This window comes from Esox lucius, chromosome 4, assembly GCF_011004845.1.
Source record: "Esox lucius isolate fEsoLuc1 chromosome 4, fEsoLuc1.pri, whole genome shotgun sequence".
Taxonomy (NCBI): Eukaryota; Metazoa; Chordata; class Actinopteri; order Esociformes; family Esocidae; genus Esox; species Esox lucius.
In genome coordinates, this window is record NC_047572.1 from 32,335,507 (window position 1) to 32,360,812 (window position 25,306).

Consider the following 25,306-nt stretch of genomic DNA (forward strand, 5'->3'; position numbering starts at 1 on the left):
TCATGAATACCTTTTGTAAATTATTATTTTAACCTGGGGCTCATATACAGTGGCTTTAGAATTATTCATTCCACTTTCCTTTCTCCACATTTTGTTGTGCAATAGACCTAATTTATGATTGATAACATTTTATCTCCATCAATCTACAGACAATACCCCAAAATGACAAAGCAAAAACACCCTTTTAGAAATGTGCGCCAATTCGATTGAAAATAAAAAATTGAAGTATGAAGTATTCAGACCCTTGAAGTATTCAGACCCTTGAAGTATTCAGACCCTTGAAGTATTCATTCCAGATTGAGCTCTGATGTGTGTCCTTTGATCACCCTTGAGATGTCTCTAGGACTTGACTGAAGTCCACCAGTGGCAAATTCAACTGACTGGACATGATGCCTAAGAAACTGGACCGACACCAGATCTGAGGAAGGTTATAAGTCACATGCTAAAGCATTGGAGGTATTCATGAGGACAATGGGCTCCATCACTGTGACATGGAAGACTCTTCCTAGAGTTGGCCCTTCGCCTTAACAATGTTACCAGGCAAGATGGCCTTGGTCAAGGAGCTGACCAAAAACCCCATGACCGCTCTCTGCAGAGATGGGAGAACCCGAGAGAACCACAACCATCTCTGAAGGACTCCGAGGGCATGAGGTAAATGGCACCAATATAGTGGATTAAGGGGAACTCTGACTCAAGCCCCGGTCAGTGTGACTATCATTCCTAAACCATCATACTGTCTCGGCCCTCATATGAACCATGGAACAATCCCCACCAAGTGGGTTAATCTAGTTGGCATGATGCATAGAGTGTTTCAAACTAGAAACCTGGTTTTACACGCCTGCTCCCCTGCAACAGAATGAAAAGGTGAATCAAGATGCATCTAATCTTACAGCTACGCTACGTAGAATTAAAATACTCAGTCCACTGAGTGCTGCCAACAGTCCCCTTTGAACAGTTGATGTCGAGATGTGCCTGTGAAGCATTTATTCGGGCTGCAATGTGAGGTACAGTTAATTTCTGAGTCGGGTAACTCTAATGAATGGATCCTCAGCAGCAGAGGCAACTCTGGGTTTTCTTTTCCTGTGGCACTGCTCACGAGAGACAGTTTCATCGTAGCGCTTGATGGTTTCTGTGTCTGAACTTGATGAGCCTTTCAAAGTTCTTAAAATTTTCCAGGTTGACTGACCTTCAAGTGTTAAAGTAATGATGGACTGTTGTTTCTAATGCTTGTTTGCTTGTTTCAGCTGTTCTCGCTATAACGTGGACTACTACAAAACATACATAATGATGGTTTTCTGTATACCAATCGCACCTGATTCCAAAAATGAACTTTCAAAAAGGCACACTTCTACTGAAATGCATTCAAGGTGACTACCTCATGAAGCTGGTTGAGAGAATGCCAAGAGTGTGCAAAGCTGTCATCAAGTTTTAAGTTGCAGATCCCCTTTGAATGCTGAATAATTAGTTAAACGTGCTGTATGTAACTGACCTTTCGGTCCCTTGAGCAGGTTGACCTCCAGGATGGTCTCGGGAGGGGCCTGTCTTCTCCTGACCAGGAGTCTCACCACAGGGCCGGCCTCTTTCAGGGCCTCCACCGCCCGGCTGTGGACCACCTCAGACACGTCCACCTCGTTCACGCGCAGAACACAGTCGTTTACCCTGAGGAGAGCGAGGTAAGCACAGTATTCTCATTTCAACGGCTTTCGTCCTCTTTATGGCAGTACACACAGGCTCTACAGTATGAATGCAATCAACCGACAGGACACTAAAACCACCAAATAGTGTTCTCACCACTTTACTCAGTGTTCACATTCACATTACTGTGTCCTTGTTTTACGTTTTATTTTTATTTATGTATTCTATTCACTCGGTCACTTCTGTGGTTGCTGCACTGTCGCGAGGGAACATTTCATTGAATGGTCTGTTCCCTAGTTTTCCTGTTCATATGATAAACAAAACTTGAAATACACACACAGATTGGGTTCGGATAAGAAAAACACAGAGAGAGAAAGAGAAAAGGTGAAAGACAGAGCGAGAGAGGGAGGGAGAGGTTGGGAGAGGGAGGGAGAGGTTGGGGGGTTACTCACCCCAGTCTGCCATCCATAGCAGCAGCCCCTCCAGGGATGATCTTGGTGATGAAGATCCCCGGGTCATCAGGGATGTGGGGGTTGTCCATCCCCCCCGCGATGCTGAAGCCCAGGCCGGAGTTCCCCTGGACACCAGTTAGGAGGCATTAGGGGTCGCTCAACAACAGCGGCATTCCAAAAGAATTCCCAGGTGGACTGGTCGGATTGTCCGTGAAATAATGAGGGAATAAACATGCAATCCAGGAATTCTCCCACGGCGCTACCCGTCATTTTGGGGATGCTAATTCTGCTATCCCAGTCATTAAAAACACTCAACACACACACACACACACACACACAGCCATGCACAATTGCGCAGGTTCCTGCAAGTAAACGAGCACATGTATGAGGTCTGTTATATAAGCGATGGGTTCCTGACACACGAGGTCATGGGCATTAAAGGCTCTTTAACAGTTTTGCAGAACGCCTCATCTATGCAGGCCACTCAGAGAGTTTCAAAACTGCAGACGATGGCAGCACTTTGTCATATGTGTGTGTGTGTGCGAGTGTGTGTGTGCGCGTGTGTGATACTTCCTCACGTGCAACATTACTTTACAACATACAGTTAGTTCGACATTCTAGGTTGAGGTCACTGTGTTGGAAAAGCATGTATGGTGAAGTGTTTCCAGATCACGTCAGAGTAATGAGAGAAAAACGACCGACTCAGAGCTAGAAGAGGAGGTAAGAGAGCACTTCAGTAAGCAGGGATCGGCAACCGTGCCTCCTAAAATACACACAAAAAAGATACTTAGAGATTGTGTCTCTGTGTAATCAAGGTAAGTGATCAAAAAGTGTTGGTCAGCTTGCGGTTAACAAAAGATTTGCTAATAATACTAGCATTGCGCCCCTCCAGCATCCACTCCGTTTGGATTCACCGCGCCCAGGCGAGCTGCTCTGACAGACGGCCGCGGAGACAGGCTCCACACAACACAGCGTTAAAAAGACTTCACTTTATTATTTTCTATAATTAATGAGCAACGGTCTCAACGTATTAGGACTGAGTGATGCTGAGGCCTCCCAGCTGGCGGCTCCGGATGCCAGGAGAGCACTGGGAGGGCGGCCCACCACCAAAGGTCCCACTCCCACAGACCTCTCAAGGTGTGATTTTATATATTTTATTCAAGCCTCTCCACACATGCAGAAATGCAACTCAGAAAGAGAAAGCGATGAATGCAGGGAAGGTAGACGGTGTTTCGCTTCTGTACAATTTCATGTGTGTGCTTTTAAAGATGAAGCCTATATGGTTTGATGACCTTCAGCTGCATTATATAAAAAGTTGTCTCAGCATAATGATCAGATATAGGCCTGCTGTTGAATGAGTCAGATATAGGCCTGCTGTTGAAAGACTCAGATATAGGCCTGCTGTTGAGTCAGGTATAGGCCTGCTGTTGAGTCAGGTATAGGCCTGCTGTTGAATTACTCAGATATAAACCTACTGTTAAAAGACTCAGACATTGGTCTGCGGTTGAAAGGCTCGGACAAAGGTCTACCGTTAAAAGACTCAGATATAGGCCTGCCCTTGAAAGACTCAGATATAGGCCTGCTGTTGAGTCAGGTATAGGCCTGCTGTTGAATTACTCAGATATAAACCTACTGTTAAAAGACTCAGACATTGGTCTGCGGTTGAAAGGCTCAGACAAAGGTCTGCCATTAAAAGACTCAGATATAGGCCTGCCCTTGAAAGACTCAGATATAGGCCTGCTGTTGAATTACTCAGATATAAACCTACTATTAAAAGACTCAGATATAGGCCTGCTGTTGAATGAGTCAGATCTAGGCATGCTGTTGAAAGACTCAAATATAGGCCTGCTGTTGAATGAGTCAGATATAGGTCTGCTGTTGAATGAGTCAGATATAGGCCAGCTTATAGAATTATTATTTGTCTTAGAATCAAACTGTGATATTATGTGATAAATACATAATTATCTTTGTTATTCCACAGTATAGCACATGGAAGAATTAATGCACTGTGAAATCAACGAAGGAGCCATCTGCTTGCTGCCATCTAGTGGGAGAAGCTCATGTGTTTAGCAAGGCTTTGAAAAGGACACATCTGCTCACGTTTGCAGAAAAGACATGGACGTAACGAGCCATTGTAAATGTTTTAGTGAGACTCACCCTCTCCAAGATAATCTCTTCGTATTTGTACATCCCATCACTGCCATTTACCTGTTAAACACAAAGGAAAATACTGTGTAAGAATCTCTGGTGTCAATTAAGCACACGTTTATTACCACAGTCACAAAGCACACTTGCTGTTTTGTTGCTTCATGTTTACATTCAATTACATTTTTTTACATTTAATGTTACCGCGAGGAAATGTTATTTATACGACAGCAACCATTTCAATCTCCTGAATTGTCCCGGTAAACGAATAAGTAATCCTGTATGGAGGCAGCTGTAATAGAGTTAGAGAGGAAGGTAACAGAGTGCCGTGACCACGGGATACACCAGGCCGACCTGACAGACACTTACATAAGGACCGCCGTCCAGTGAATCTGCGTTGACGATGATGGGGGGAGGATTCGCCTGCGAAGACAGATGACAAGATACCATTAGCAAAGTGTGTGTGTGTGTGTGTGTGAGGCTGGCTGATCACAAGACCAGTCATTTAGGACCCTGTAATTGAATACCATAAGAACAGTCAGTGTGTGTGTGTGTGTGTGTTTTCAAGTCTCACTGGGTCTGGGTGGATCACCGGATGACGGATGGGCGGTGTATGGATGATGGATGGGCGGTGTATGGATGACGGATGGGCGGTGTATGGATGACGGATGGGCGGTGTATGGATGACAACTTGATGTGAGAGCTGACAATGAGACGTAGTGAAACAAGGCCCTAGGTGTCGCTGTGTTAGACTGCATCCGAGCAGCGATGAGGGCACATCACCTCCCACCGTTGCCCGGCCTCTCTGACACCCTGGAAATAACACCGGGGATGGTGTCTGTGCTCTGACACCCTGGAAATAATACCGGGGATGGTGTCTGTGCTCTGACAACCTGGAAATAACACCGGGGATGGTGTCTGTGCTCTGACACCCTGGAAATAACACAGGGGATGGTGTCTGTGCTCTGACACCCTGGAAATAACACCGGGGATGGTGTCTGTGCTCTGACACCCTGGAAATAACACCAGGGATGGTGTCTGTGCTCTGACACCCTGGAAATAACACCGGGGATGGTGTCTGTGCTCTGACACCCTGGAAATAACACCGGGGATGGTGTCTGTGCTCTGACACCCTGGAAATAACACCGGGGATGGTGTCTGTGCTCTGACACCCTGGAAATAACACCGGGGATGGTGTCTGTGCTCTGACGACCTGCGGGGTCTGCAGGACACAGTCGCTGTGGGTGTCCTGTGACTGCATCTGCAGCATCATACATTGTCACGCAGGGCAATGTCCCCTTCTGTGCCCTGGGATTTGAACCCTAGACCAGAGCTCGAGAGGGCCCCTCCTACTGGGCCTATCGGAGGTGATATTGTGACCCTTCGGGAGAGGAAACCAATCAAAGGAGTTCAGGAGGGCAAAGCTAAGTTGTGCCTCTCACTGTGGCCGGTACGAATGCAATTTCATAAGAAAAAGAAATAAATAAGTGCTTCCTTAAGATCGGATGTGACTTTCATAATGAGCTGACGGTTATGTGTCTGGACTGTAAGTAGAGGTGCAGGAGCCGGCGCCGCTAAACTGGACCGCTGCTCGCAGTACTGTTCTCTACCTGTGGCCTGGGACCAGTTGGACACTGGCTGTGCTCTCAGGTTATTGATCCAGCGGGGGGGGGGGGGGGGCTGCAGACAGGACAGCCAGCGGACCAACACTGCCCCGAGGGGCTGTCACCCCTGCCGTCACCCCCCCCCCCCCCACACTGCCCCCTCCCACCCAGTATACATGTAACATTCACACTGGGGCTTTTCATGGGCAGAGCCACTCCCATTGATTCATATTGATTCCCAACTCCAACCTCCACGGCCACCCACAGTGTGTGCACGGCCTTCTCCCCCGTGTGGCCCGCATGTCAGGCGAAGCGTGCGCGGTGGCACAGCATGGCCTGTGGCCTCATGTTACCATGCTTTTAATGCAGTCAGGATACAGTAACAGTTGGCATGATGACTGCTTTCACTCCATGTCAGTAGGCTCTCACCCACTTGTGTTCTTGCCTGCTCTTTGGGATTCAAGGCATCTGTACAAAGCACTTTGTGACAACTGTTCATGTAAAAAGGGCTTCATAAAATACATTTCACTGATTGACTCTTAACATCTGTGAAGAATCAAGTAAGGTACAATTTGTCCATCTACAATATATATATTTTTAAATGTTCTTAATGCTCAATTTGCTCATTAAGTTTGGGAGTTCGAGACGTGCCCTGTGGTGGACTCGCCAAGCCGTGACACTCCTTATCACACTGCTCACCCAACCAGGAAGTATTCTCTGTAGTCCACGCGCTTGGAGGAGAGCGCATATTCCCGCCCAGCAACCACAATTATGCCTCAGAGCGTTCTCACCTACCTCAGGATTTTTCAAAAGTTCTCTGTTGCTGAACAACTGTATATATACATAAATACACACAATCAGAGCTGTTTTTCACCGGGAGAATCTGAATCACAGCTCGAATACTGGAGTCATACCGAAGTCACGAGACGAGAGCATCAAGCGCCACTTACTTGCTCACTTCAAATATTCCATCCTTTGATCAGCATCCTTCATCATCCAGCATACAGGCATCGGCACCCCGACCTCTCTTCATCTTCAAAGAGCACCATTTGCTATTTCTTTTCACCAAGTGACCTCTCATAAAGGAAACTTATGTCAGAATCTGACGTGATCACAACATGCTGTAAACGTATCCTTGTCCTCAGATCTCAAGAATGTAGTTCGGACTCTGGGCAGCGGCAGGCACAAATGTCTCTTGACTGATATGCTCATGGCTTAGCGTGCCCACGATGTTTATGTAGCGCTAACATGTAGCCGTTTCCTGTTTGTCATGAAAATACAGGACCGTGGCATTATCTGACCGGACCTGAAGAAAATGGATTGTGGTAGCAGCAGCTCCTGTCATATGCTTTCACAAGTGCGTGTGTGTTTCAGACATGCTCAGTGTGTTACTGCCTCACAGAGAGCGGGGACACCCAGGGCTTTAGGAAGTGTATTCATCTCCAACGACCAGCAAGTCCCTCCAGCAGCTGTGTTTAACGTGGTGGGCAGATGTAGCCCCGGGCAACCAGAGGGACTACTTTCTCCAGTGGACTAAGCCAGTGAACGGAATCCAGGAACGACAAACACAGGAAACAAAGAGCTCTTCTTAAGCAACGCGGAGGTCAGCCCAAACGCAACGCTGCATGTTAAAATAACAGCAGTGTAAACCTCCGGTGTCTCAAGACCATCCGTCTGATGATCAAAACGCCACCGAGCCCGGGATTGGAGCGGCTAATCCCAGTATCTGTATCGGCCGTAACAAGCAAACACAAAGAAAGGGAAGATAATCTCAACGTGTGTAATCCTCCGTCCGTCCCACAGAGCGCCGGGTTGTCTCTAAAGTGGCGGTTAAGGTCGGAGGTGGATGGGGCCGATTAGGGTGGAGCTCCACGACAGACACAGAGGAGTAGAGGAGTAGAGGAGGAGACGTGTATTTTTCCACTCGAACCAGGAGAGACAAAATAAACATACACTTACAGATGCATACCGAGACTGTGTGTGTGTGTGTGTGTGTTCAGTAGGCATCGAGGAGCTCAGGGGTGTAGCTGGCAGATGAGGTGAAAGAATGGAACAGGGAGGTGCCTGGTTAACAGATAGAGGGAACAGGGAGGTGCCTGGTTAACGGATAGATGGAACAGGGAGGTGCCTGGTTAACGGATAGAGGGAACAGGGAGGTGCCTGGTTAACGGATAGAGGGAACAGGGAGGTGCCTGGTTAACGTGGTCCCGTCCAGAGGGCGGCGACTGAGAGGCAGGAGGGGATTAAGCAAATCTGGATAAGATTATCAGAAATCCTTTAATTTCCTTTTAATTCAAACACTAATCATTAAAGGCTGTTTTCCCAGCCAGCTGTCACTGTCCACTTCTGTCCAGCTGTAGCGCAGGACTCAGGGAACGCTTGGTCAGGACACATACACACACACACACACACACACACACACTGCCCTGCCCTCAGGACTGGCAGTAGAAGCGTGATAACCAACTGATCCCAATGGGCCACCATACCAGACAGAAACACTAATCTCATTCAGTCATCTGCTCACATTTGTGTCCTCCAATTGTTATCAATCTATTGATCCTCCCTCCGTCCATGTAGCTCTGGTCCTCTTATGTCCCGCTGAATTCCCGAGCAGCCCTGATTTGTCCGCGGTCCCCCTGGGCCGACCAGCTAGGACAGATAACCTGGGTGAACGTAGGAGGCAGACGTTGTTCGAACGGTTAAATAATCAACGTGTTCCCATGACAACTGGTGCTAGCATTGGCTGCGCGGCCCATGTGGTTCACCTCCCCCGGATCACCTCCCAGGAAGGCGGAGTGTCTCCTGGCAGCACGTGTGAGGCTGTGGCTCCAACCTCCGTCAGCCTGCAACGCGCCCGTCTCTCCGCACCGCTTTGGTGATTCAGCCACAAAGCTCTCCTGCAAATGGACGAACTCCTGGCAGAGTGGCCAGGAGGACTCGGCCGGGGCAGAGCCCTCTTGACCAGACGACCCCGGGTCTCCACTACGTCGCGTAAGAGGACATCTTTAGGGACCCGTCGTTTGGGGCAGAATGTGTGAGGCCACATCTTCAAATTGTTCGTCAGACATTCATGTCATTCTTCTAGGTTTTTTATTACAGGCACGGCTCATTTTATAAAAGAGAATAGCTATTCCAAGCCCACAAGCTCCAGGTAAATACCAACGGAAACCATGAGATAAAGTACAAAGCGTGTTGCCTCTGGTATGATGTAATTCGTTGGGACTGCAACAGACAGTGGGACTGCACCTCCAACTCCACCCCTGCTCATCACGCAGCAGTTTTTCTATGGTTGTCCCAGTGTTTTTAACTGCCTGTCCATGGAGACCAGAAGCCCTGTGCATCTCAATGAGATGCTGACAAGACAATAACCCTCAGTTTCCCAAGCAGTCGCAGCTCCATCCATCCTTAACAGTACAGCAGCCCTGTAACCAACGGCAACGTAAGAGTGTGACACACACAGATCCAGACCTGCTCTGCGGCAGGGTAATGGAGGATCTTCTGAGGCAGTGTAATGGAGGCTGTTCAGAGTCAGGGTACGTGAGACTGCTCTGAGGCAGGGTAATGGAGGCTGTTCAGATGCAGGGTAATGGAGTCTGCTCTGAGGCAGGGAAATGGAGGCTGTTCAGAAGCAGTGTTATAGAGTCTGCTCTGAGGCAGTGTAACAGAGTCTGCTCTGAGGCAGGTTAATGGAGACTGTTCAGAGGCAGGGTAATTGAGACTGCTCTGAGGCAGTGTAATGGAGGCTGTTCTGATGATTGAATTACAGTTCTTGTGTTAATTAATTTGTTGTTGGGACTTTTTATGTGTCCCTTAAAGGGATAAACTCTCCAATATGTTTAATTAAATTATAGACGTCATGTGTTGTTTTCCACTGGTAAACGTCTCCCTGATGGCTACACTACTTAAAGAGAACGAAGGCCAAATGTCACTGCTAATTGTATTCATGTAATGTGTGAGAAACGGTTCTTTGCTTTAGGTGTTTGGGCCAAGGGGAAGTGATCCTATTGTATGACAGTATGGCATAATTGAAATAAATGGTACATCTTTGAAATATAGACACTATGGCATTTCTTCTTAATCTGGATTAAACTGAGCGCATAATTGAAGACACTTGTTCTTAGATCCAAAGATAATTACATACACACATAGATGTCTAAAGTGACTAAACTTGACATCCCAGCCTCCGTTGATCACAGAATAACTGAATTCTGAATTGACAATAGATATTGCCAGGATCAGCTGTTTATTTCATTATTCATTACTGCTTGAAGGCCCAGACCATATGCTGATCAAATCGTAACGTCGGAGTAGCTGCATGGACAAGATCAAATACGATGTGTTAAGGTTCCCTATGACATTATGTTACTACAAACCAATGGAGTCGGATTAATAATATTAAATTATCCCAAATGTTGCTTCTCCTGCATGACACCGGACTCTCTCACGTTGTCCGGGCAACCAGTGAAGCTAACTTAAGTCGTCGAGGGAATGAACACAGGAGCATGTTGACCCATGTGACACCCCGTTTAAAAGAGCAACGTGGAACGATGAGGATACCAAGAAGACAAGACCGATCTTCAACTCTCCCGGATGAAAAGACAGGGCTGCAGATACAACTGGATATCTAGCTACTCGTACAGCACAGTGGCTGCGTCACCTAGCTGTGTTGGCTGGTCAGTGGGTTGGAAGCAGCGTTTCCTGCAAGGCGTGACGAGGCACAGGCATTCGATGCATCGCACTGGTCCTCTGGCCTTCGCTGGCCTCTCACACAGCCACGCTGCAGTACAATCAATACCCACTCCATTACCATGCAGCCAACATCGCGTTCATGCAGAGACTGTGGTCTCGCTTACTGCCAAAGGGAGCAGGGAGAGGTGAGGTGGAGTGGAGGAGACGAGAGAGGGAGACAGAAGGAGTGAGGGAAAGGAAGAAGATGGATGGACAGGAGGGAGGGAGGGAGGGCAAGAAAGGAGACCAGGAGATAGAAGAAGGGAGTAAAGGATGCAGCAGGAGGAAAACGTAAGCTGACTTCAGTCATCCTGTCAAATGTGCCAACCAAGAAATGAGGGGTTCACTCATAAAGCAGGTCTATTAAAACAACATGGTTACCTTGGGAGGGAAGTGATGGAGCCTAGTGACATAGAAACAGGCACAATGCCCTCTCACCATTACACACACACACCTATCTCACACATACACACACCGTCTCACACACACACACCCATCTCACACATAAACACACAATCACACACGCACACTGTCCCAAACACACACCGTCTCACACAAAGTCACAAACACACACACATTTTATGAAATGATAATTAATAGCCAGTCACAGCTGTCGGTACCATTCCCTCCCCATCTTGATGTAATATTAGTAAAGCGCTCTGGGCTCGGTGATCTGTCAGGTCACGGTGAGCAGCTTCAAACGAGCCTCGGAGAGGTGGCCAGCCTGACCTTCAATACAGCGGACACAGCCGCTCGCTGAAACTGGCTCACCGGGGCCGCCCGCGCGGCACCATTGCCAGTGGATGTTTCATGAGCCTGTTGTGTGGTAACCACATCGGCGCAGGGCATTGTGGGTCAGACAAGCGCTTCAATCTAGGCATGGTGAGAGGCATCGGCGTTTCCCCCTCTTTAATTATTAATCCCATTATGTAAGTGTTGTTAAGAAGGACTGAGTATTTAATTGTGACTTTCTAGTATATTTTGTTATATGGTCCTTGCCTAAGTATTCATCGCCTCTTGGTTTGGCGAGCCCTAATTACTTCAGGAATACAATGTGGCTCAACAAATCTAATTATAATTTACAATGACCCCCTTTCTGTGTTGACAGGGATTTACATTACATTGAAATTACAAACAGCTTTTCTGACCGCCATATGAACAGTATCATCGGTGTGGTGTCGAATTTCATAAAAGAGTGTTTACAGGCGTCGAATTTCAAACTTTGATTTGACCCAGAAGACCAGGGAGCTTTTTCAAAACCCTCATCAAGAAAGACATCAGACATGTTGTTAAGCAAGTCGACAGCCTCGTCATGGATAGAGTCATACACCACAAAGACCCACTGAGATGATCATCCTTCAGTGAGCCCACAGGTTAGATATTTTAAATAGCAATGGAGGTCAATGAGCAGCGCTAATAGTGTAAAGCTAAGGAATGTAGTGGCCCCGCAGAAAATTACAGAGTAAAAAAGAAAGTAGAAATAAGGCACTGATAAGTAAAACTACAAACAAAAAGGAGACACACTCTGGCCTAAATTTAAAGTCCTAGGCAAGTTCAAGACCACACAGTACATCATAATTGTGTCCTCATTATTAACAAGTGTGGTGGAGGCTGAATCATGGTATGGACATAAGACTGGGGATTAAAGGAAAAGTGCTGGAGCTAAACAAAATCATAGAGGAAACCTTGCAGTGGTCCACTTCACACTAGATACCACCTGGAGAATTCACCTTTCATCAGGACAATGAACTACGATACTATGCATAATCTACACGGGAGTTTCTAACCAAAACGGTGAATGTTCCTGCCACATATATGGAGCTTGAAAGACAGAATAATCTGATTATGACTAGGGATGGGCACGGATAGTTGAATATTCAAATACCCTAAATTAATTTAGTAATCGAGTACTTTGTGTATTCAATTTTATCCCCCTTTTCTTTGCGTTTCAACCGCACGGTTTCCTCCATATGCGCGGTCGCTCCCTTTCTCACAAGAACGGTCATATTGAGCTGATGTTACCTGAGAACGAAGTTCTCGTTATGTTGTAGTGCTCATATTGTATCGGTAGTTCTTAAATACATGTATTTCAGTTAACCGAATACTATTCGAATAATAACACTGTTCGTATAGTAACATTTTGTTCAGCGCACATCCTTAATTATGACCCAGTTCCCCTGCATGTTCAATAAGTCACCTGCATGTTCATACGCTGGTTGTATTCCAGATGTACTTTACCTCCACGCATTTCCTTAACTTATTTACACTATTGCTCTTCAGTTGGAGAATTGTTCTAGGCTACAGCAGTGTGTGTCTTCAGTAGAAATATTTGAGGATGACACACAATGAGGGTGAAGATGCAGATGTGCCTACATATTTTTGTTTTTCTGCTTTCTTCTCCCCTAACCCTATTTTATGACATCCTATTGCATCTGTGGTTGCTTCTCGCCTATTATTCGGTTTGCTTAGTCAAAATAAAAGTGAAGTTGATACTTTTGTTTCCATTCATATCTGACAGGGTTACATACAGACCAAATGCTATCAACAAAAAACTTTGTAAAAGTCTTTCACTGACTGATGCAGATATTTGATGCAAAAAACAAAAACAAATGCCAAGCATCCTACGCATGTACTTCATGGACCCTAGCCCACGTTTGATTGTAGGCCCCCAATTAACAATAATTGATCACGGCCATATTTAAACCACACCAACTTTTCTTTTCCACCCAGAGCTGTCAATTTAGTGCAACGCATCCTAATGCAGCTGGAAGTTCGTTTTTGTGCTACTTTGACACAGACACAGATCCACAGATCACTGAAACGCGCACACTTAACATATCGCTACAATATCTGAACACCGCTGAGCTTTTGTGGACTTTCTCCAACATGTCAGAGATGTGCTCTCACTTGACTGCAGCTCCACGCCTGTCCTCTGCCAATCATTATAGTAGCTAGCCAGGGATGCGTTGACTCTCAGTATTGTAGCTAGTTGGAACAATGTTGGCGACCGTACTAATCCCATAATACATAGCAAATTCAAACCACAATACACAGTGTTTTGGATCACATCCTACATTTGGATCGGATTGCATTCTAACTTGAAACAAACCACGCCGGGGTTCAGTTGGAAGTGACCTGAAACCACCTGATTCAATGTGCACCAAGGTGTGGTTATTTAGTGAACACGCAGTGTGATTTGCACACGCAGTGTGATTTTCTCATTGCCCGAAACAAACCAGACTAAAAGAGGAAAACACTCATAGGTTCGATTCAACCGGACTTAACAAGGTAGGAACGAGATCCCAGCCCATGTCGTCACTCGGGAGAGTAGAAGATTGTGACATGTATTCATCCTAGACATTCCTTTGAACTCTTAGAGTCCCGCCCACCTCCGCAAAACTTCCCTTTTAACCATTATGCAATTACGCTACGTTTTGCAGGGACAGGACCCATCTGAGGGAGTCAGTAGAGTGCCATGAGTCAGGGAAATCTCGACTGACGACGCCGCAGCACTGTCCACACACCCCCGATACAGCTCTGTCCACGCACCCCCGATACAGCTCTGTCCACGCACTCACGATACAGCTCTGTCCACGCACTCACGATACAGCTCTGTCCACGCACGAACGTTACAGCTCTGTCCACGCACGAACGATACAGCTCTGTCCACGCACTCACGATACAGCTCTGTCCACGCACTCCTGATACAGCTCTGTCCACGCACGAACGATACAGCTCTGTCCACGCACTCACGATACAGCTCTGTCCACGCACTCACGATACAGCTCTGTCCACACACTCACGATACAGCTCTGTCCACGCACGAACGATACAGCTCTGTCCACGCACTCCTGATACAGCTCTGTCCACGCACTCACGATACAGCTCTGTCCACGCACTCACGATACAGCTCTGTCCACTTTAAAAATGCAGAACAGCTATTGATAAGAAATAGGCAAATTACTATTAAAAAGGTGATTGTAAATATGAATTACTTTTTTTGTTTTAGGCTGGCATGTCAAAACATAAACCTTCCCACAAAGGCCTTAAATTAAATGTGCTTTAAACGAAATTGAAGTTGTGTGGCCTTTTAATCTTAGGGGATAAAACATGGGAGACACAAGCCAAACGGGCACATGACAACACAAACAATATTCTAATGACTTAAGTACCCACCTTAGATGGAGCCCTGGACGTCCAGGGCTTTAGTCCAGGTTCTTTTATGAACAGCCCCGGATCTCAAATGGAACTAAAATAATAAAGAAATAGCCCCTGATCTATTAATCTATAATTCCGATTGCGCATTAGGACTATGTAGACTTGTAGGGAAATGTGCTTCATATACAAAATATACTAAATAGCAGAAAGCAGATTATTGGGAGAATGTCCCTTTCTGTCCTAGACCACGGCCACATCATCTACATGAATGCTGGTACCACTTCATTAAAGCCGTTGGACGCAGTTCATCATGGTGGACTTTGTTTCACCCGGGTGACCGGTTCTGGGCTCATCACTGCTCCCTCTCTCAGAAAGAAGGGCCTTCTTCTAGCTCACGCAGGTCAAAGCACTGCATGCTATTAATTTAGAATTAATTTACCCCCCCATGCATGGAACGGTCTTCAGAGTTCACTACAAATGGATTCACATGGGATGAATATACACAGCACTGGTCAGTGTAACCTTCGAATGCAATCTAAACTTTGAATTATGTTGCCCGACATTCTGTTTTCTGTATTACGTTAAATAGAGCTACCATCAGTACGTCGCGTCGGAAGGTTTAACCAGAAGGTTTAATAAGCACACACATTTAACATCTAAATCACTATTAGTTATTGGCTACCTTTGGCTAATTATTTCATTTAGTTGCAAAGGATCATAAAATGTGATTATATTTAATGTAAATAATACATATAGGCTAAATAAATAATTATGAAGTGCAGACCAAGCAGTTTGGTACCTGATCTGACACAGGGGCAATACATCCATGGAGGACTTAAACCAGAGTATTTTAACAATGGAACACTTCATACATATTCTATATATTCTTCTAACAATACTATGAGTCGGAGAACTGGATTGGTATACATTATATTAGATTGAATCAAACCACAATGCTGTTTGCTTCCATTCATTTATTGTTTGTATTATAATAATACACCAGGTTAGATTAGGTTAATATGTCCACATACACCCAGTGCTTGATTTGTAAATCGTGAGGTCCCGGAAACATTGGGGCACAAGAGAGACATGGATCTGGTTGGCAAATCGATGCGAATAAAACACATCAGTAGCACAAATAGCAGACTGATGTGTTTTATTCGGCAGTGCTGAGGCTACAACAGGCTACAACAAGCGACTTTATGAAATCTGGTAGCTTTTAGAAGAATGTTTACAGCAGGGGTGTCCAAACCATTCCACGAAGGGCCGTGTGTCTGCAGGTTTTTCCTATAAATTGGTTCCCAGTTCACACCTACACAACCAGGTGAGGGTAGAAACTAACCAATTAGTAACCTAATTAGTCAATCAAGTACAAGGAGAGAGCGAAAACCTGCAGACACACGGCCCTCCGTGGAATGGTTTGGACACCCCTGCGCTAAGTGATAACAAAACCCAGAATGAGGTGAATTAGCTACAGGAGGACGTGGTCGAAAGGTCTACAATTGATGCGGTGTGACTGAATACTAATTACTGTGCAAAGGAAAGCTGTGCGTGTTGCGTTTGGGAGAGATTCCCCCAATTAGCTTGTAGCAAAGTTACCCGGACATGCTGAATGTGCTGGACCAATTTTCATTGCCTTTTGTCTTTCTTTTGTTAATCTTAAAGAAATAGACACTGTCATCTGACATCACAGAGTACCTGATGTAGTTTGTCAATGAAAACTACTAACCTTGCATCTGTGTATGTGGGCATGTGCGAATGCATGCAATTGTATGTGTTCATGTAAGCTTGTATTCAAACGTGTTGTATTAGGGTAGTCCATGTTTGTATTAGGGTTGTCCATGCGTTGCATTAGGGTTGTCCATGCGTTGTAAAAAGGTTGAGGATACGGTCAGTAGCGAATGGATTACAGCGAATCAGCTGATCAGGGTTAATCATTTACTTTAAAATATCAATACTATTATTACCGGATATTTGGAGAACGGTGAATGCCCCTACAAATCCATGAACATGGCACAGTGATCTGGAGGGGGAAAATGTGTCATCATTCCCTTGGTATGATCCCGCCCCCCTCTGCTCTCTCATCAGAGGTTTCTCTGCAGCAGGCTAGCTCCATGGCTTGTTGCTACCGCTTGTTGCTAAGCTGAGAGTAACACTTGTTCCTCTGTGCGGTTTGAGATTTGGTCAGTACAGAGTAACAGCCAGCAACAGTGTACAGTGCTTGGCTGCCATTTTGAAACTCTCTAACAGTAACAGTGTTATACTATTGTTTTTCTGTGTTCTGGTCATGATATATAGTTCCTGAACAAGGCTGTTACTCTGTGGGTCTACAGCGAGTGTCATGTCTTTAACCCAGAGCCTATTTAGACTGTGACAACTGTCGTGACAACAACATAATTTAAATAACATTTATATCAAATGTAAATGCAATCTTGTATTCACACTAACAACAAGAAACTCTTGCTGTTCCAAAGGAAAGCCACAAGGCGCAACACACCTATTGCTGGTGATTGTAACATGTATTAGGTGCCAGTGTGAGGACTTAGTGTGCGCATGTTTGACCATTTCGTGTGTTGGTGTGACACTTGCGGTCAGAGGCCCCGGGGACCCCTTCGAAACCATCCCTGCCTGAGAACCGACCACTAAAGCACATAAAAACACCCTTGCCTCATTAACAGAGAAAAAACAAATGATGAGTCATTTATACCTTTGAAACATAACCTGAATCACCAAGCTGAACCTGCCAGCTGTGGGGTGAGGGGTAGAGCAGCGGACCGGGGCACTTGGGTGGTGCAGATGAGAAGCACCAAATGGAAACCACTAAAGCGCCGGCACAAACCCCTCAGGACCCCTTGGAGAGTCCCTGTCAAAATAACCGGTGCAGATGACAGAGAAGATGGAGGGGTCCCAGGTGGCCCCCAGGTGACACCCCGGGGCCCTACAAACAGCACAACAGCCCCCCCCCCCTCTCTGTAATGCTCCGGGGCCCACAGGACTCAGCAGGTCTTTATTCCTCCACTCCGCAACACCCACATACAGCTCCATTCACGGCCCGCCCTGCCGCGCTCTGCCAGCGTTCATATTGGCTGGCAGAGCGTGTAGGTGTCGAAAGTGATGAAGAATTACAGCGGAGCTGAACAGCGTGCCGAGGCAACGAAAAACCGCGGCCCTGCTTTTACTGCACAATTACGAATACGTCCATGAGCACAGTTATCCATCCATATGCCGGCGTATTTACTGCCAAAGGAAAACGGCGTTGGAAGAAAGGGCCCCTTTGTTTTAAGCATTTGAATCATGTCGAGGATTGCTAAGCCAATCTGCCTCCTGTTGAAGGTCCAGCTTTCCCTGTCTCTTCTCCCGCAGAGCTCCTCAAGTTGGATCACGACACACAGGCTTCACGAAGGACCTTTTCTCCCCAATGATTAGAGCACACGAGAGCTGTCGTCATTTGGGCTCAAACAAACACAGGGGGGGAAAAACGCTTTAAAGCCATTGTTCACACAGCACTGGCAAAAAAACAACGTGAGACCACCAAATGGCATCCTACCACTAAATCTGAGACATTCTGTATTGAGAAATCATACAGGCATGGGTACGATCCACATATTAAATAATATTCTTTGTTTTATATGTGAAAAAAGATCTACTACATGAAGGTTTATCTCAACAAAATAATTGTTTTGCTATGCTAACACTTGTTTAATGAAAATCCTCTGCATGTCAAAGAAGAGTGTGGTGGTAATTTAATACCTCCCATGATGCTCTTTGGTAATTACTTATAGGACTCAAACAGCTCATTCCTACACAGTCCTCTCCGAGGACGCTCGGAAAAGAGAAGAGTAGGCCGATGTTTATCCGTCTTTACATCTACACAGTACCGCCGAGGAAGGTTACGGCCCGGACGGAGAGAACAACGTTAGAGTATTCCACTGGAGGAGAAGCATAATATGAATCTGTTTTAACCGACATGAAAAGAACGCCTCGCAATCCTAAACGCCCCGCGGCCATTGTAGCTGCGATGTTTTCAAAATGACAAAATCTCTAACAGCTTTCCATCTCCTGGTGCATAAGAGAGCACATCCGGCGTTGTGGTGTCATTGGCTTCATTTTGAAAAGGTTCGGTAACTCACACTGAAACAGCCAAGACACTAACCGGTCAGTCTGCTTGATGGTCACAGCATTCACAGGAGATGACATCACAGGGTTCAGAGAGTGTGGACAACATTGCATCGTTCCTCTCTTTTCCGAACCCACCACCCCTCCTCCAGCCCTCATCTTGTCTTTCTGCCCACCCCCCACACCAGCCACGTCACTGGGCTGGGAGATATTCTGATTGACCATACGCAGCACTCCGCTTTGGCTGATTACATAGTTGGAATTTTAATGGGGAATATTAATCCACGGTGGCGGCCCATATTGGACTTTTTAAGCTGGCTGATCAGGATCTGTGGCCTCTCCAGCAGCCTCACAGCAACGACCCGGCTGCCTGGAAGGGCTCTCTGTTACAAAAGTTGCACGCTAGCTAACACTGGACACTGGAGCCTCTGTAGCACAGCCACAGAATGGATCCTCACTTACCCACTGGCTGCCTCTGCCCGGCAAACCCTCTCTGCCTCGGAACCGGCAACCCTCTCTGCCTCGGAAACCGGCAACCCTCTCTGCCCCGGAACCGGCAACCCTCTCTGCCTCGGAAACCGGCAACCCTCTCTGCCCGGAACCGGCAACCCTCTCTGCCTCAGAACCGGCAACCCTCTCTGCCTCGGAACCGGCAACCTGCCTGTACAATAGCAGTCGGAGCCGGAGGACCACCTAGTCTTTCACAAGCATCTGAAGCCATGGTTAATTTCACATGCGTGTGAAATGTAGATATTCATTAACACATGCATGTGCTTCATCTTTGTAGGTAAGCACTGAATGGAGTATCCCAAAAAGAATTTGCTCAACATGGCACTTTGCCTGTGTCTGCCTGCCTGCCTGCCTTGCAGTCTGCCTGCGTGTCAGCATTGCAGTCCCTCTTCTTAATTAGCCAATCAGCACAGCTAAAGCACAGCTCTGGCTGAGCACCATGGCAACACACTGACTCCTCCCCTCTCTTCCACCTCGCTGACAGAGGGACAGAAACACAGCAGACGTGTGGGAGGGCAGACCAGTCAAACAGCCGTATTCCCTCTAAAACAAGGACCTGGACTGGATGTTATGCAAGTCAACTTTAAATCAGGGCCCTCACCTAAACACAGTGTCTAACACTAGAGAATCTTCCCATTTGGAGATGTCTGGCAGGAGTGATCGGGCCATTTAGCGGATTGTTGATCATTTATGCGACTCGTTTTGCACCAACTGGGACCAACGCTGAGAGACTGAGCCCTGTGACCTCACCACGAGTCAACAGGCTGACAGCCGTTAGCAGGCAACCAACCCCCTGTTTAAATCTACACAGCCCCAATGGTTTGTAAATGCAGCATTCGCTAGAGATAAGTACTTATAACTGGAATATTTCTAACTGGATCATACTGATATTGTTTAACATTAATGAGTAACGTTTATGTTCTTGACCGTTACTATACGCCGGTACCTGCGGGCACAAAATCTTCTCAAATACAAAATCTTATTATTGAAAGACTCATCTTACGTCAGTCCTTTTTTCATTGAACTGGTATTATTGACATAATCCAAACACACCTTTTTGAATGCTAGCACGCTAGCGTCATCATGTGACAAAATCAGAACACTGAAGCCCATTGTGTTTAACACAGCTGGTCTAATGGGCAACCAGGACACTCACAGCTGGTCTAATGGGCAACCAGGACACTCACAGCTGGTCTAATGGGCAACCAGGACACTCACAGCTGGTCTAATGGGCAACCAGGACACTCACAGCTGGTCTAATGGGCAACCAGGACACTCACAGCTGGTCTAATGGGCAACCAGGACACTCACAGCTGGTCTAATGTGGAAGCAGGACATTCACAGTTTTCTGTGAGCTAAATATAACAATGGTCATTCCACCAATTCTGTAGTAGTAACACGGTAAATTTCTTTCTTAATTTCCAACATTCTCTCATTAATAGTACATTTACTTTAAAACGTATGTTCCCATCTCAAAAGGTTTAATCAAGGAATAGACAGTAGTAAGTGCCAATTAAGTGACAAATAAAATAACTGGGTTGACCTTGATAGAGCTGATAACTGTTGTCTTAAATCAGCCATCAATCTCCTTGTGACATGGGGTAATAGAAGTTTGTTGTGAAAATGGCAACCGAATGCAATCTTCAGTAAAATATAATCTCGTTAAGTCATTACCATCCATCCATCAGACTGTGTCATAGCTGACCAGCTCTGTTATCAACCACATAAAGAGTAGAGCCAGCTAGACAACATTTTGACAATTAAATCTAAATCCATGCTTTGTTAACCGTTTCTTTTGATTGTGTTTATTTTTGATGAACCTATTCACCATCATAGTAAAATAAAGAAGTATCTTAAGAAAGGACCCTGTCGAAGCAAAAATAATTACAAGGGCTTTACAACTCTTCCAAGAAATTACACAGAGTTGACAGCCGGTCACAACCAAGCGATGACTTTTGTCCCTCACACAGGCATTTCATCATATTAAAAGCTGCTTTCTCAAGGTACTCCACACACCAACGCACTGATCTCATGTAACCACCCACACGCTGTAACACGTTTGTGATATATTGATGACATCAATGAAAAAACATGACTAACATCAATAGGAACTGTCCGTATTGGTGTCCATCATGTCTATCTACGCACGGCACACGCTACGGTAGGCCAAACGCACTCTCCATCTCAGAGTTCTTCTCTGCAGTGCCTAAAATATCTGCCTTCTGAGAAAAATCCAAGGCTAACGCTGGGGTGAGGTTCCAGTTGAGAGAGAAGACCATGGCACCTCAGGAGCGGAATGACGTAAACAATGTCATGAAGTCCGATTGTGTGTCAGGCTCACGTTAATACTGCACAATTCTGGCTTCTTCTTGTATTGACAGGAGACCCGCCAAAGACAGCGTGAGAAAGGAAGTCAGCAAAGGCTTCTTGCAGTGTTTTTAGGTAGTAGCAGTCGTGTTTAACTCATAAAGGCTTCAGGCATGGTTTTCTAGTAAAGCACAGTCGTCCAAGTTGTGACTCCTCTCTGGGCTATATTTCACCAAACTGGGACTTCAGCCTTAGACCTCATTTAGATCGGCAAACATACATAGATCCGCCCATTCAGTGATGCCAATGGACAACTGCCCCGGTACCCGCTGATGGTTTGGCCCCGGCAGCCAGTCACACCGACGAACACCACAGCAATGAGCAGCAGAGACAACACAATGACGCGTGTTGCCGTGGCAGCGACGTTGCCGTGGCAGCGCTCGGCCCTCCAACGCTGGCCTTCTGCCTACTGTCCCTGCACTACTTACAAACTTTGACAACGTACCGCGGTAATCCGCCATGTAATCTGGACAGGCTGTTCCTGTGCTTACCGCTGACTAAGTTCACCCGGGAATCGGCCGTGCCGAGACGAGACACGGGCTGGAGTCAGCGCAGGAACGCGGGAGATAAGCCGAAAGCACATATGTACATGTACGTCTCAGCGCACGTTGCTGGGCAGGAGTTGGACGTAAAAAGGAACCTATGTAAAACCGTAGAAAGGCGTTGGTGAAATACTGCCGCTCTGCACAACAGGAAACGTTCGGTAGAGAGGAGCGTACTTGAGGGTGGGAAACAGGCCAGTCGCACCAAGTAGACCAGAGACACAGAGGTGGGCATTCAGCATCCCTCACAAGACACGCGGTATTCCCATATGTCGTGGAGGAAAAGGACATAAACCCAGATCAAGGAGTTTCAAGGCCAGTGGGTAACATCTACAGTGCAGTGGGAAGTTCCATTAAGATGGAGATGGCTCGTGTTGTTTGCCTCCAGGAACGGGTCAGTATTAGGCTTTGTCTGTCAGGAGGAGAGAGACCCCATCTGATACACATTCACAACGATAGCTTGACAGTAACGAGTATGTGTTTTGGACAATAATGACTGATTGTGTTTGTTCTGGCATAATCACTCACTGCAAGATATATCGGCACTCTTGCACTTTGTTCAAATAACTCACATTGTCTCTAAAAATAAGTATTTGACTGTTTATATTAGAAAACCTTTGTTTTTGATTCAGAACCTGATTTCTCATTTTATATCAGAAAATAAAAAAGCATTGCCTAGACAGAATTATTTACACCTTTTACTCAATATTTAGTAGCACAGCCTTTAACCAAAATAACAGCAATCAAGTGTTTCCTATAGTCATGGATGAGCTTCCTGTTCCTCTATGCTGGCAGTTTCGGCCAGTCTTATAGAGCAAACTTCTCCAGTCCAACATGTCGTCTTGAAACATTCCTGTGTGCTTTTTGAAGTGTGTCAGGGGCCATTGCTCTGTTGGAAGACCCATAACCTTTGACACACAAAACTTCCTGATACTAGGCTGGGTATTACACTCCAAAATGCCTTGATATTCTTCTGATTTCTTGATGCCAAGTGCACACTCATGGCACCCAGTGCCAGAGGCAGTAAAGCAACCACAAAACATAATTCAACCTCCTCCATGTTTCACTGTGGGGAAGATGTTCTTTTTTTTGAAGACTTAATTTAGTTTTCTGTAAACACAGAGATGGTGTGCTTTACCTAAAATCTCTAATCTGGTGTCATCTGCCCACAGGAGATTGTCCCAGATACTGGCATGTTCAGTTGTGTTTTGGCAAATTGTAGTCCGGCTTTGTCTCTTTCTAAGGTGGAAACAGGAACAGTAACTATCTGGTTCTCCATGCGCATTGGGATACACCCAGTGAAACAAAACAGGAGACCTTTTTCCATTCAAACTGGCTGAATGAGTGAGGAAACCAAATAAAAATGTATGTTGTTACCAAAAGATGCAGTTTTCTAGAGGAAAGTATGCTAAATTGGAATAAAGGGCATTTTCTAGCCACGATTGTAGATATCTGTGGTCTATGTCCCAGCGTAGAGACATATATGGTGTGTGTTCTAGTGTAGAGACATAATGTTGTCTATGTTCTAGCATGTTCTGGTATAGATATGTATCTGTGGTTTGTGTAGTACTATAGAGATGTCTGTGGTCTATATTCTAGTATTGATTTATCTGTGCATAGAGATGTCCGGAGTACAATGAAAATGTACTGTATTTGACACTTCATGATAATTAAGTATATTTGACACTGTGATAACTACTACATTGTCATAATGTACTGCATTCAACATTTTGTGATCGCTGTAGCAGTCTGTACAGCGCCGGTTACTAGAGCCATTGCACTAAGTTGACAGAACCGTAATTCTTGATAGTGACTTATGCGACTTAGCCCTTCCCAAGGAAGCCATTGGACATTTGCTAGAATGATTCCTGACTGACTTGTTCAACGACAGCTTGTGTCTCTCTCTTCACCCAGGAAATTCCCCATTAATATTACATTTTAACATGCCATGTTGCTTACACGGTGCCAAGGCCGTTCCAAGCAGACTGGTTTATCAGAGACACATTGATGAGACCAATCGTAAAAAAGCTGTGCGATTAATGTACTAATGTATTAATAAACGTTTAGATCAGTCCAAAGTAATCCACACACATTCAATATATTTTTGAATGTATACATTTGGTTAAGCTCTCATTTCAAAGGAGAAAACAAGTATGCCCTGCATAGTGTTAACTCGAAGAGAAAACAAGTGATGGTTTTAAATGCATACGTTTTCTGGGCATATGCATGTTAATGAAGCAGCCCCTTGTGAAAATGGCAGAGAAAAGCTGTGCTAATTATACCGACGCTGAGAGCTGAAGCAGCCTGCTGCAAAATCACCTCACCACGACTCTGGTCGACACCCTGGAGTTGAGCTTTTTATTCTCACAACACACTAAAAACAGAGAGAAGGGAAACGAGGGGGCATATGGGAGGGGTTGACAGGAGAAGGATAGAAATAAAGCTGGGAAAAGAAATAAAAAATGGAAAGGCCAGCATACCAAATGGCTGAAGGGCTTCTTGGATAATGCATTAGCTAGATGGCACTCAGAGACACTAGACTATACATGGGCAGAGATACACTGACTGCATCGCCAAATGTCCTCCTCACAACACTGCTCTCCAATCGTAAAAATAAACATGTTTGTTCAGTCGAGTCAAATGCACAGTGCATCTACACAGCGGCCCTCGTCTACATCGTTCGAGAAGTCGGATCCATCAGAGCCTGAGCTCAGTTTCTAAAATTACAAGACGTGGACTGATGGTGCAAGTGCTGCTGACAGAACCCCTGGACACCCACAAATAGCATCAGTGAAATAGGTGTTCTGGAAGGTTCTGGTCGGGACGTTAGTGATGCCACCTAAAGCCTGAAACCGTGCCAGAGAAAGGCAACACAGCTAGGCTGACAACAGGCGGAGGGTCGCACAGCAATGTTTTCTCTACAGCCTTTATTGGTTATTGATTATAACAGTAGGGGCTGAGACCATGTGTCCATGCCGGCCAATCACAGGCCTCTTCCTCCTCCCCTGTCTTCCTGACAGAACAAGGGAATGACGGTTCCATCGCTGAA

At 45.9% G+C, this 25,306-nt stretch overlaps 1 protein-coding gene across 8 annotated transcripts in view; it reads right to left on the bottom strand.

The window, feature by feature from the left end:
* dlg3 (discs, large homolog 3 (Drosophila)) overlaps positions 1-25,306 on the bottom strand; it is a 90,594-nt gene that overhangs the window by 33,612 nt on the left and 31,676 nt on the right. For all 8 annotated transcript variants that reach the window (XR_003781745.2, XM_010902899.5, XM_034291715.1 and 5 more), the window contains 4 exons: positions 4,602-4,655; positions 4,245-4,295; positions 2,088-2,212; positions 1,490-1,659 (listed from right to left, as the gene is read on the bottom strand). Coding sequence is in view for 7 of the 8 variants with exons in the window: in XM_010902899.5 (XP_010901201.1) it covers positions 1,490-1,659; positions 2,088-2,212; positions 4,245-4,295; positions 4,602-4,655 (400 nt within the window). In the remaining variant the exon portion in view is untranslated. The remainder of the gene's footprint in view (positions 1-1,489; positions 1,660-2,087; positions 2,213-4,244; positions 4,296-4,601; positions 4,656-25,306) is intronic.